The sequence below is a fragment of the Salvelinus fontinalis genome, chromosome 30 (genome assembly GCF_029448725.1).
Source record: "Salvelinus fontinalis isolate EN_2023a chromosome 30, ASM2944872v1, whole genome shotgun sequence".
In the NCBI taxonomy this organism is placed as follows: domain Eukaryota; kingdom Metazoa; phylum Chordata; class Actinopteri; order Salmoniformes; family Salmonidae; genus Salvelinus; species Salvelinus fontinalis.
The window spans coordinates 13,709,172-13,723,553 of record NC_074694.1 but is presented as its reverse complement, the minus strand read 5'-3'; the positions used below and the strand labels follow the sequence as shown (position 1 = coordinate 13,723,553).

General features: G+C 46.4%; 1 protein-coding gene across 1 annotated transcript; it reads right to left on the bottom strand.

The window, feature by feature from the left end:
• Positions 1 to 5,070: 5,070 nt before the first annotated feature.
• Positions 5,071 to 12,872, bottom strand: LOC129828666 (suppressor of cytokine signaling 3-like). The gene is made up of 3 exons (XM_055889780.1): positions 12,479 to 12,872; positions 8,743 to 9,153; positions 5,071 to 8,490 (listed from the first exon to the last, which is right to left on the bottom strand). Exons 2-3 carry the CDS (start codon positions 8,836 to 8,838, stop codon positions 7,915 to 7,917), a joined length of 672 nt encoding a protein of 223 aa, XP_055745755.1. The 5' UTR covers positions 8,839 to 9,153; positions 12,479 to 12,872; the 3' UTR covers positions 5,071 to 7,914.
• Positions 12,873 to 14,382: the final 1,510 nt, after the last annotated feature.

Genomic DNA, 14,382 nt, shown 5'->3' with positions numbered 1-14,382 from the left:
TGGGGATGTCTGGATGTCTGGGGATGTCTGGATGTCTGGGGATGTCTGGATGTCTGGGGATGTCAGGATGTCTGGGGATGTCAGGATATCTGGATGTCTGGGGATGTCTGGATGTCTGGGGATGTCTGGGGATGTCTGGATGTCTGGAGGTTGTCCAGAAGCCTATCAGGGGAGCTGACAGGGGGGCTGTCAGGAGGTGTTGGGGTCTGTTGGGTTGGTGGATCCTGTGTTGTCTGTCCCAATGTGGTGTTGAGGTTGTGGTCCGGGCTGAGGTGGGCTGTTCTGTTGGCTTCTCTGGGGGAGTGTCCTGCTCTCTGTCACAACTTAGCTTTCTCACCTCCTCCTTCAGTTCCTTCAGTGCCATGGTGGCCTCTAAGTTCTCTCACCTCAGTCCGTAGAGCAGCCGTCCATCTCCACCTTCTGCCCACCTTCGGTCTTGTTGGGGGGGGGGGGGGGGGGGGGGATACCCTGCACCATTACTGTCCCAGACTTGTACACGTTGACAGAGGTTGTTTCAATTTCCTCAATGCCTAGTATTCTGAGTTTCCACCCTGGGCCAATACCCTCTTTGGGTAAGTTGCTTACGTTCCCCTCTTTGTAGCAGTCAGCAAATAGTGTCTCTGGATTGTCCTTGAGGAGCTTTTTAATTTGTACTTATTCCGTGCCGTGTAATTTTTTATATCCATGAGGTGCTGTATTGTAATCACCTCTGCATAGGGAGATAAGCCATGGGGGCTTCAAAGCCCTCTGCATAGGGAGATAAGCCATGGGGGCTTCAAAGCCCTCTGCATAGGGAGATAAGCCATGGGGGCTTCAAAGCCCTCTGCATAGGGAGATAAGCCATGGGGGCTTCAAAGCCCTCTGCATAGGGAGATAAGCCATGGGGGCTTCAAAGCCCTCTGCATAGGGAGATAAGCCATGGGGGCTTCAAAGCCCTCTGCATAGGGAGATAAGCCATGGGGGCTTCAAAGCCCTCTGCATAGGGAGATAAGCCATGGGAGCTTCAAAGCCCTCTGCATAGGGAGATAAGCCATGGGGGCTTCAAAGCCCTCTGCATAGGGAGATAAGCCATGGGGGCTTCAAAGCCCTCTGCATAGGGAGATAAGCCATGGGGGCTTCAAAGCCCCCTGCATAGGGAGATAAGCCATGGGGGCTTCAAAGCCCTCTGCATAGGGAGATAAGCCATGGGGGCTTCAAAGCCCTCTGCATAGGGAGATAAGCCATGGGGGCTTCAAAGCCCTCTGCATAGGGAGATAAGCCATGGGGGCTTCAAAGCCCTCTGCATAGGGAGATAAGCTATGGGGGCTTCAAAGCCCTCTGCATTTGGGGGGGGGGGGGCTGTGAAGCTCTCCTGCCATTAGGCTCAATAGTTTTCACACCTCTCACTTCAAATCAAATCCAATTGTATTGGTCACATGCAGATGTTATTGCGGGTGTAGCGATATGCTTGTGTTTCTAGCTCCAACAGTGCAGTAATATCGAACAAGTAATATGTAACAATTTCACAACAATACACACAAATCTAAAGTAGAGGAATGGAATTAAGAATATTAAAATATTCGAACGAGCAATGCTAGTGATGGCTATTTAACAGTCAGATGGCCTTGAGATAGAAGCTCTTTTTCAGTCTCTCGGTCCCAGCTTTGATGCACCTGTACTGACCTCGCCTTCTGGATGATAGCGGGGTAAACAGGCAGTGGTTCGGGTGGTTATTGTCTTTGATGATCTTTTTGGCCTTCTTGTGTCATCGGGTGCTGTAGATGTCCTGGAGGGCAGGTAGTTTGCCCCCGGTGATGCGTTGGGCAGACCACACCACCCTCTGGAGAGCTTTGCGGTTGCGGGTGGTGCAGTTGCCATAGAAGGTGGCTCTCAATTGTGCATCTGTCAAAGTTTGTGAGGGTTTTAAGTGCCAAGTCAAAGCCCTCGCCTCCTCCCTGTAGGCAGTTTCGTAATTTGTTGGTCATCAGGCCTACTACTGTTGTGTCGTCTACAAACTTGATGATTGAGTTGGAGGCGTCACTTCACACTTCAGTGCTAATTGAAGTAGCAGCCAGATCAGTTCTGTCCTAGCAGCTTGGTAGCTTAGAAGACTTATTTATTAAGCTCAATATAACAAAATTATCTAGAGATTATTGTCTTTTACTTTTTGGCTCAGACGGAACATTACTCACTCAGTTTTGTGTTGGATGGTATTTCCATGTTCCGCTGTGTTTCTTCTGCAGGTTTTGGCTTGTTAGAAGTTTTAGTTTTTCTTGATAGTCCTTGGTGGTAGTAGTCCATTCAGGTAATTTTGTCCAAAATCAAGGTTTTAGGTATGGAATTGTGACTTGCAATGACTGTTTTAATGTTAGTATCCTATATAAGTCCTTGCAGGTTGCGGGCCGACTGTTTTCTATACTGAGTATTGCCAACTCAGACAGCCTTTCCTGAGACATTAGGCATAATACAGTATGTCCATTGCGCTGTATACAATATAACCTTAGTTTTGAATGATACCAAGATATACCAGAGATAAGGGACTGTTGATATTGCAACCACCCAACTCAAACACCCGTTCACCAGTATGAACGAAATCGCAAACAGCCCTCAAGAACTGTTTTCTACTAAAGTTGATCACCACATCAGTCACTAGCTTCATCAATAAGTGCATCGATGTCATCCCAACAATGACCGTACGTACATATCCCAACCAGAAGCCATGGATTACAGGCAGCATCCGCACTGAGCTAAAGGGTAGAGCTGCCACTTTCAAGGAGCGGGACTCTAACCCGGACGCTTAGAAGAAATCCCGCTATGCCCTCCGATGAACCATCAAACAGGCAAAGCGTCAATACAGGACTAAGATTGAATCGTACTACACCGGCTCCTACGCTCATCGGATATGGCAGGGCTTGCAAACTATTACGGACTACAAAGGGAAGCACAACCGCGAGCTGCCCAGTGACACGAGTCTACCAGACGAGCTAAATGACTATGGGCATTTCGAAGCAAGCAACACTAAAGCATGCATGAGAGCACCAGCTGTTCCGGACGACTGTGTGATCACGCTCTCCGTAGCCGATGTGAGTAAGACCTTTAAACAGGTCAACATTCACAAGGCTGCAGGGCCAGACGGATTACCAAGAATTGTACTCCGAGCATTCGCTGACCAACTGGCATGTGTTTTCACTGACATTTTCAACCTCTCTCTGACCGAGTCTGTAATACCAACATGTTTCAAGCAGACTGTGCCCAAGAACACCAAGGTAACCTTCCTAAATGACTACTGACCCGTAGCACTCAAGTCTGTAGCCATTATCCCAGAAACCCTAGACCCACTCCAATTGGCACACTGCCCCAACAGATCCACAGATGACACAATATCTTTTGCATTGTTGTGTTTTGTGTTGGATGGTATTTCCATGTTCCGCTGTGTTTCTTCTGCAGGTTTTGGCTTGTTAGAAGTTTTAGTTTTTCTTGATAGTCCTTGGTGGTAATAGTCCATTCAGGTAATTTTGTCCAAAATCAAGGTTTTAGGTATGGAATTTTGATTTGGATTGAAGGATTTGATGTTGAGGTTAGTATGCTGTATGCTTGTGATAAAAATTGTTTATCTACATTTATCCAACTCTAATGCTATATTTTTTCAGAAGAACTCAGGAGCTCAATATCTCTCTCTCTTTCTCTCTTGCTCTCTTTCTCTCTTGCTTTCTCTCTCTCTCACTCACTCTCTCTCACACACACTACAGTGACTGCACATTACCATCCCCGTAGGCCCTCAGGCCGGATGTGTAAAAGCTCACTGCATTCCTTTCCTGTTAGGTACAGCCCAGAGCAAGCCTACTGCTGTGTGTGTGTGTGTTTTGTGGGAGGGGTTGCCTGAAACAACTAAATGCATCAGGGAACCCCTCTTTGTTTTTTTGACCTGCCTGTGTTTTGTTGCTTTTGTAGGCGTGGCATTACCCATTACCCTCTCTCTCTCTCTCTCTCTCTCTCTCTCTCTCTCTCTCTCTCTCTCTCTCTCTCTCTCTCTCTCTCTCTCTCTCTCTCTCTCTCTCTCTCTCTCTCTCTCTCTCTCTCTCTCTCTCTCTCTCTCTCTCTCTCTCTCTGTGAATATGTCCCTAATGGATATGGAATGTACTTACAAAGCTCTTGCACAATAAAATTCAAACAGAGTGTATTTACTGATAGACTGGACCCCACTGACTAAACATTTAGTTAGGTCTCATCTTTGACATTCGGGCCCAGAGTATTTCCTAGTCATGTTGTCATGAAAAACTTAATGCATTGTCTGCAAGGCTGTTGCTGTCATGTAGTGCACTGGGTATTGTTATCATGCACGGCTCTTGGAATTGCCTAACACAGAGCGGTCTTTGTATTTGTTTAAACCAGGAAGTAGAGAGTCTTCCTGATGGGAGCCAGATAGTAAACATTACTGTAATAGTTTATGGCCCTATTCCCGTCAATGTTGCTGACCCTGTCAATCAATTATGTAATCAGAGGTTTATGGAGAAGGGGAGGCACTAGCGGTAAAGCTGTGTGTGAAGGTTTGTGTGTGTGTGTGTGCGTGCGTGCGTACATCTAAACTGGTTGTGTGAATTTGGAAAGTAGCATGATTTCTCTCATGAAAATCTTGAGGTAGAAACCACAACTTTAGAAATGAAACTGTGTACAAATAATTTTATCATCCTGTTGTTGCAGTAATTTTCTTGCATAGCAGGAAAATGCAAACATGTAGTGTATTCAAGGTTTGAAAAGGCTTCTAAAGTTAGCAATTTCCACTTTACAATTTCAGACTTGATTTTCCCTACAGATAAATGTATCAACCCCTACAAAAAAATCCATTCATTATAATCCACATATCCTGTTGCTGCAGGATTATTTTCCTGCTGTAGCAAACTGGCTCAAATTAAAATCCTACATCTGTAGTTGTGTGTTTTTTCCTTTATGATGTGAGAAAGTGGAGATGTTCTGTGTAAGTGTGATTGTGTTTGTTCATTCTCAGTTGTGTGAATATGTACAGGAAACCTCTAAACCATAGCACTTGTAACAAACACCGTCTAACTGTGTGTGTGAGAAAGAGAGAGATAGTTCATTTCACTTTTGTTTATTCTCTATTTCACTTGCTTTGGCAATATAAACATGTTTCCCATGCCAATAAAGCCATTTGAATTGAATAGGGGGAGAGAGAGAGACTCACACTATTGAGAAATTCTCCACCCAGACCCTCATGTATACCTTTTACACACTGCTAACCACAGACCATCATAAATCTCTCCCACGTGGAACCTTTCACCTCTCTGACCTCACATACACTAATTCTCTGACCCCCCTCACCTATTTCTCACTCTCAAAAACACACACACACACACACACACACACACACACACACACACACACACACACACACACACACACACACACACACACACACACACACACACACACACACACACACACACACACACACACACACACATACATACACACACACTACAGTTCAGTACACTGCACATTTCCAGAGAAATGTTTCACGTGTACCCCACACAGCAAATTTGCAGGTGTTACAATCTCGGTGTTGAGGTAAAAAAGTGTTATATCTGAGAGTTGATTCTAGAGGGGTTAACGCCAGAGGGGTTTAAATTGACAGCATATTCAGTTAAAGTGTTAATTAAATCGCACACAGACAGACAGACGTGTATCCTAGATAAATGAAGGCACAAAGAGAATCGGTTCAATTTGGTTAAAAAAAAAGTGCGCTTTAATATTAAGTATTGAAATATCTTAGAAATATAAATATGTGCAAAGTTCCTTTATTCATTTCTATTTTGTAATGCTTTTAGTTTTTGTTGTTCCAGATAGTATGTCCTGTCTGCCAGTCTAGTGGCGAGGTTATGAGCAGTCTTTATGAAAGACGAGTACTTCACATGTAGCTGGGCTGATGCGACACATGTAAACATTATGTTGTTAGTAAATGTTAAAAATGACAAACGTTGATCTTCTACTAATTTGACTTCTATCAGGAAGACATGGATTCAGCTTAACACTACATCATCATCAAAATCATTATTATCACATCTTCGTCATCACTATCATCATCATCACTACCATCATCATCAGACCAAATGAAGGGGTTGTCATCGTCTCTGTGGTCTGAAAACCATCTCTAACCTCTCCCCCAGCCTCACCCTTTCCTAACCTCTCCCCCAGCCTCACCCTTTCCTAACCTCTCCCCCAGCCTCACCCTTTCCAAACCTCTCCCCCAGCCTCACCCTTTCCAAACCTCTCCCCCAGCCTCACCCTTTCCAAACCTCTCCCCCAGCCTCACCCTTTCCAAACCTCTCCCCCAGCCTCACCCTTTCCTAACCTCTCCCCCAGCCTCACCCTTTCCAAACCTCTCCCCCAGCCTCACCCTTTCCTAACCTCTCCCCCAGCCTCACCCTTTCCTAACCTCTCCCCCAGCCTCACCCTTTCCTAACCTCTCCCCCAGCCTCACCCTTTCCTAACCTACTTGTCTTCCTCACCCTTTCCTAACCTCTCCCCCTCTCCCCCAGCCTCACCCCTACTTGTCTTCCTCACTTTTTCCTAACCTCTCCCACTCGACTTCTGACTATGTTCTGCTTCAGTTGTAGTTGTTTCTGCATGTGTCTCAAATGGCAACCTATTTCCTATAGTGAACTACTTTTGACCAGAGTCCACAGGGTCCCAAAGTAATGCACTATAAAAGTGCTATTTGGGACACACATTGTTGTTTCTGTCTGTCTGTCTGTCTGTCTGTCCGTCCGTCCGTCCGTCCGTCCGTCCGTCCGTCCGTCCGTCCGCCCGCCCGCCCCCTGGGACTATAATAAGATCCACTGTTAGCTTTGGTTGTCTGCCAGGGCTTTTGTCTGACTAACAGTGGTCTGCTCAGACTCACTGTCACAACTCCTGTTCCCAGAGAGATATGTGGTGTTGGGGGGGGGGATAAAGACAAGAAGGAGAGACAGGGGCACCTCCATCACATTCTAACAGAAGAGCTTCCAAGGCTGCAGTATAGCTGTATGTATGCCTGTGTGTGTCTATGTGTGTGAGGCTAGTGGCTGTCTTCAGCCTGTGTGTGTGTGTGTGTGTGTGTGTGTGTGTGTGTGTGTGTGTGTGTGTGTGTGTGTGTGTGTGTGTGTGTGTGTGTGTGTGTGTGTGTGTGTGTGTGTGTGTGTGTGTGTGTGTGTGTGTGTGTGTGTGTGTGTGTGTGTCTATGTGTGTGAGGCTAGAGGCTGTTGTCAGCCATGATCCCTCACACCTTCCTATGAGGCCATGCTAGTTGGCATGCAGCAGTGGAAATGTGTACGACACCATGCACACAAACACATTCACTCTGCTATGGGCCCCTGGTTTGACATTCACTGCCATACTCCCCACCCTCTCTCCTTTTCTCTCATTATACTTCCATCCCTCTCTCTATCTCCCTCTCTCTCTCACTCTCAATCCAGTCAGCCCATTTTACATGTCAGACAGGAGAAAGAGTAGAGGTAAGCTTCTGCTAATCAATAGAAAGAGCTGTTCCTCAGCCCCAGCAGCACAACAAACCCACAGGAAACCTTCTGACAACACTCCTAAAGATACTGCTAAAGTGTGTGTTTGCTTGCGTGTGTGTGTTTGCTTGCGTGTGTGCACGTTCACTGTCTGCGTCACTTTAATCTTTTTGACTACCCAATCACAGCTTCCGCTGGGAGAACGACTAACTTTGCTGACAGGGCAATAACCTTTGACCCCCAGCGTTTTCCTGACTCCCATTGACAGTCTCTCCAGGAGAGGTGTATCCATGGCTACCAATATGAGGCTCCACTTGATAGGAAAGCAGTGGCATCGATCTAGGATCAGCTTACCCTCTCCAAATCCTATCCTCAACCGTTAGACAGGGAAACCCCCAAACTGAACTGTGTGTGTGTGTGTGTGTTAGATGGGAGCATCGTACTCCGCCAAGAAGTCTCTTAGAGTGTGAGGGAGCTGGTGTGTGTCGGGGGGATCCGGGCCCCCCAGGTGTCCGTTCAGGGTCCTTCTACACAGGTGCTGGAGGGAGGACAGCGAGGAGGGGAGGGGTCGACGCAGTTCTAACGGAACCTTCTCTCCCCCAGAGTGGATCAGATACAAACTCCCTGTCCCCACAGTCTCCCCTGCAGTCGCAGCCATGCCTCCCCCTGTCCTTACCCCGGCCTCCCCATCTCCTCCTCCACCTCCCTCCTTCCCCATGTAGTGTCCAATCAGTTTGAGCACACAGTCGAAACGCGGGGGCGTGTGCGTGCAGTGGGGGTCAGGCTGCAGGTAAAAGCTTCCCCCCTGGCTGTGGATCCGGAGGTTCTTGGTCCCGCGAGCCGTCTGGACCGACAGTGTGAAGAAGTAGTGGTGGTCGGAGGAGTCTCGGACCAGGAAGGTCCCGGGGGGCTGGGAGCGGAGCAGAGCGCTGGCCTCACGACCCCCCACTGCACCCCAGTAGAACCCACTCTCCTGTAACTTACGCACCGCACACAGCACCTGGAACAGGGGGAAATAAGAGGTTTTAATAAAACAATTGTTTCATTTATGCAAAGTAGGTACATCAAATATACTATACACACAGCACCTGGCAGAGGAACTATAATATATGATGCTGTAATGATAACAATTAGACAAACCATCTGAGACTAGGAGGAATAATGATGATGATGGGTTAGCATTTAGTAAGAGGCTAGCTAGTTTGCATATAGTACATGTGGAGCTGCCACATGTTGACAGAGTTGAACTGGCCTGTTGGTAGTGTGCGTGCGAGCTGAAGGGTTTGTAGCGCAGGGGGTGCACGTCTGACCCCTGACCTCTGGCCTCTGGGTGGGTAACGCTGCTCATGGCTGGGGGGGTCGTGCCTGCTATGGGTTACCATGGCGCCCTGACCCCCCCTGCTCGGCTTGCTGACTGAGGGGTGGGGGGTCCAGAGCAGGGAGGGGGAGGAGGTACAAGGGGAGGAGGGGAGTTGTGATGGAGGTGGAGAGGAGAAAGGGAGAGGACGTGAGGGAGGAGGGGAGGGAGGATGAGGACGTGTGGGGGGAGGAGGGGAGAGGACGTGAGGGAAGGGAGGAGTAGGGCAGTGGACGTGATTCCCAGAGTGAAGACACTGAGGAGCAGTCCAGAGAGGACCTCAGAGAGACCACCCACTGCAGACAGCTGCAGAGAGAGAAAGAGTGAGAGTTATCTCTATTGAAAAGCTTCATTCATAACAAACCGTGTTTTTATTTATTTATAAACACACATATACACACACACAGTGCCTTCGGAAAGTAGTCAGACACCTTGACTTTTTCCACATTTTGTTAAGTTACAGCCTTATTCTAAAATTGATTAAATAGTTTTTTCCCCCTCTCATCAATCTACACACAATACCCCATAATGACAAAGCTAAAACAGGTTTTTAGAAACTGAAACATCACATTTACATAAGTATTCAGACCCTTTACTCAGTACTTTGTTGAAGCACCTTTGGCAGCTATTACAGCCGCGAGTCTTCTTGGGTATGACGCTACAAGCTTGGCACACCTGTATTTGGGGAGTATTACATTCTTCTCTGCAGATTCTCTCAAGCTCTGTCAGGTTGGATGGGGATAGTCGCTGCACAGCTATTTTCAGGTCTCTCCAGAGATGTTCGATCGGGTTCAAGTCCGGGCTCTGGCTAGGCCACTCATGGACATTCAGAGAATTGATCCGAAGCCACTCCTGTGTTGTCTTGGCTGTGTGCTTAGGGTCGTTGTCCTGTTGGAAGTTGAACCTTTGCCCCAGTCTGAGGTCCTGAGTTCATCAAGGATCTCTCTGTACTTTGCTCTGTTCATCTTTCCCTCAACCCTGACTAGTCTCCCAGTCCCTGCCGCTGAAAAACATCCTCACAGCATGATGTTGCCACCACCATGCTTCACCGTATGGTGAAGGATGGTGCCAGGTTTCCTCCAAGACGTGACGCTTGGCATTCAGGCCAAAGAGTTCAATCTTGCTTTCATCTTGTTTCTCATGTTCTTAGAGTCCTTTTGGCGAACTTCAAGCCGGCTGTCATGTGCCTTTTACATAGGAGTTACTTCCGTCTGGCCACTCTACCATAAAGGCCTGATTGGTGGAGTGATGCAGAGATGGGATAACCTTCCAGAAGGACAACCATCTCCACAGAGAAACTATTGAGCTCTGTCAGAGTGACCATCGGGTTCTTGGTCATCTCCCTGACCAAGGCTCTTCTCCCCCGATCGCTCAGTTTGGCCGGGCGGCCAGTTCTAGAAAGTGTCTTGGTGGTTCCAAACTTCTTCCATTTAAGAATGATGGAGGCCACTGTGTTCTTGGGGACCTTCAATGCTGCAGACATTTTTTTTGGTACCCTTCCCCAGATCTGTGCCTCGACACAATCCTGTCTCGGAGCTCTACGGACAATTCCTTCGACCTCATGGCTTGGTTTTTGCTCTGAAATGCACCGACATGCACTGTCAAATGTGGGACCATATATAGACAGGTGTGTGCCTGTCCAATCAATTTAATTTACCACAGGTGTACTCCAATCAAGTTATAGAAAAATCTCAAGGATGATCAATGAAACAGGATGAACCTGAGCACAATTTTGAGACTCATAGCAAAGGGTCTGAATACTTATATCTGTAATAAAACCCTTTTTTAGAGATTATTTTTTTCCTATTGGTTGTGCCTGGCTCCCGAGTGAGTGGGCCTGGCTCCCGAGTGAGTGGGCCTGGCTCCCGAGTGAGTGGGCCTGGCTGCCAAGTGAGTGGACCTATGCCATCCAAGGCCCACACATGGTTGCACTCCTGCCCAGTCATGTGAAATCCAAAGATTAAGGCTTAATTCATGTATTAAATTGACTGGTTATGTTATATGAACTGTAACTCAGTAAAATCTTTGAAATTGTTGAATGTTGCGTTTATATTTTGTTCAGTGTGTATACACACAGTGCATTCTGAACGTATTCAGAACCCTCACTTTTTCCACATTTTGTTACGTTACAGCCTTATTCTAAAATTGATTCAATTATTGTTTTTCCTCATCAATCTACACACAATACCCCACAATGACAAAGCAAAAGTAGGTATTTAGAAAAATGTTTGAAAATGTAATACAAATAAAAAAACAGAAAAACCTTATTTAAAAAAAAAAGTGGTCTGCCCGTTGTTAGGCCGGTTGGATGTTCTGCTAAATTCTCTAAAACGAAGACGTTGGAGGCAGCTTATGGTAAAGAAATTAACATTACATTCTTTGGCAACAGCTCTGGTGGACATTCCTGCAGTCAACATGCCAATTGCACACTCCCTCAAAACTTGAGACATTTGCGGTGTTGTGTTGTGTGACAAAACTGCACATTTTAAAGCGGCCTTTTATTGTCCCCAGCACAAGATGCACCTGTGTAATGATCATGCTGTTGATATGCCACACCAGTCAGGTGGATGGATTATCTTGACAAAGTAGAAATGCCCACTAACAGGGATGTAAACACATTTGTGCATAAACACTCCGAGAAATATGTTTTTGGTGTGTTTTGAACATTTCTGGGATAGTTTTTTTTTTCAACTCACGAAACATTTGGGGCGGCAGGTAGCCTAGTGGTTAGAACGTCGGGACAGTTACCGAAAGACTGCAAGATCGAATCCCCGAGCTGACAAGGTAAAAATATGTCCTTCTACCCCTGAACATGGCAGGAACTTAACTGACTTGCCTAGTTAAATAAACATGGGACCAACATTTTGCGTTTATATTTTGTTCAGTGTACATCATAGGCTGTATTAAACATGTGTTATCTCTATCTCCAGTATACAGTCAGACGATTCAATTGCCATCGATTGCCCCCCCCCTCCCCGGGGGGATTCTCAGTAAACCGAGTTTTATGAATGAGTCCCGGTCCATTCTGAATAAACAACCTCATTCCCATGCAGCCTGCTCGCGCCAGCAGAGCGGCTATGGTTCTCCGGTTTCACAGTAAATAGGCTACCCCGGATGGGTCTGGTCTGGCGGTCTCACTGTGCTACTGGTCGTTGCATTTGGAGCGAGACGGAACGTGCCCGGCACAATAATGGATGGATCTTCCTTCTCCAGGACCGCCTCTTGTTGTTACTCGAAGCGGCGCCATAACTGCCCGCTATGCATCTGCGAAACACGTCCTCCGCCTGAGCCAAGCTGGAGACTCTTCCAGACACAGAATAGAAACATGACTTACAACGAAAACGCAGAAATAGACAATGCTATCTGAAATAAGGAGAATGAGTAGGCTATATAGCCTAGCGTGTGTCCCACATAGGAGTACTGTTCTGCATTGCGCCATTACAGCCTGCTGTTCGTAGTAGTGCTGGCTCCCTAGGATGTTTTAGAGAGGCAATTGCTCGAGCCCAAAAAGCTCACCATATCGCCATTATGATAACGTTTTGCCCAATTGCACAATGCACACATGCACTATGCTATTTTACGCACCACAGAGTAACGGTCAAAGCGCCGGGTATGGACCCTGTTTATTTACCTTGGAGATGGTTCCTGTCTCGGGCTCCAGCGTTCCTCTCCGGGGGGAGAAAATATCCAAAGTCCCCGAGTTAAATCATTTATAAACTTGGTCATTAACTCCTGTCTCTTCTAACCCACAGAGGAACGGGTCCGTAGGCTATTGTCGGTAAAGACGTCGGGGTCCTCCCCCTTATATTCTTATTCTCTCTCAAATCAATTCAAAGGGCTTTGTTGGCATGGGAAACATGTTTATATTACCAAAGCAAGTGAAATAGATAATAAACAATACTCTCTCCTTTCTCTATCCAGCAAACGGAGGTAGTTGTGTTACAGCGACCAACGAGTAGTCTATAGAGCTGATATTCGTAAGGCTCCACCTCCTCGGCTCCGAAGTTCTTCCAGTAATAACACACACACACACACACACACACACACACACACACACACACACACACACACACACACACACACACACACACACACACACACACACACACACACACACACACACACATACACACACACACACACACATACACACAAAAGAATAATCAGTGTGTGACCTTCTTTTACGGGGCGATTCCCGTATTAGCTGGTGAGTCCTCCCTTTCCCTCCACTCCGCCCTGACAAGATGAAACAGTTGAAGATGTTTATTTACCCTTGAGGAAACCCATAATTCCTGACTGACAACTAGCCTACATTGTACTTTACATTCACGTCATTTAGCAGACACACTTATCCAGAGCAACTAGGGTTAAGTGCTTGCTCAAAGTCACATAGACAGATTTTCACCTAGTTGTCTCGAGAATACGAACCAGCAACCTTTCATTTACTGGCCCAAAACTTTTAACTACTAGCCTACTGCTGACCGCACTGATAAACAGTGTTACACAATTTAGACTCATGCTTACTTGCCTACAGTAGGCCTAGGCTAGAATTTAGACAAGGGACCCAATTTAGGGTAGCCTCCCAGCTAGCACATAACGTTCTGAGAACCTTAGAGCTTGGCGAGAGTGTGGTTGTCGTATGGTTATTTTGCATACAACCTTCCCACAACATTCTGGGAATGGTACAACATAGTTGCTTGGCTTTTAACATTCTCAGGAGATTTAAGGAACTTAACAAAAAAAAATTACATTTCTTGGGATTTCATTAGTTTAACAGAATGTTTCCTAAAAGTTACATTTAATTTCAATTTTGGTAGTGTTCTAGGAACATTTTCCAACTGGTTTGACATGGAATGTTCTCAAATAGTTCAGAGAACATTAAGAAGTGGGAGAATTTGTGAGTATTTCAGTACTTCAGCATAACCTTTCCTACAGGTTTCCTCATGGTTCTATTTAAATGTCCTCAAATTGTTTCGAGAACGTTAAGAAAACTTTCCATAAAAAACACAAGAAAACCTTAGTAACGTTCAGAGAACATTTTAACAATGTTATTTAAATGCAGAGGATGCGTACAGTGCAACAATATGATCAAGTGTGAATTTTTCTGCCACCCACAAACGGTTCCAAATAAATTACATTATTATGTGTTCCACCACCATTGTTATTTACATTATTAAATGTCCATGTGGGCTGTGCTACAATATCCGAACCCCTTCTACTGCCGGTACGGGGCACGGAACCACGCAGATCCTCTACGACTGGAATACCGACATAATCTGCCTGAGGACTCCAACAGGCCCCTCAGGCGCGATGCCCGCTGAAGGCCCATTCTGCTAACCTGCTAGGCCTGCTAGCTACCTAGAGCTACCTGGAACCCTACTAATTCCACGACTGGTCTATCGACGTCACCGCACGAAGAGGCAAAAACAGACTTAACCCCATCGCGACGTACCCCAAAGGCTAACTTGCTAGCCCCGGTCTGCTAACTGCTAGCTTGCCTGCCCCGGTCTGCTAACTGCTAGCATGCCTTCCCCA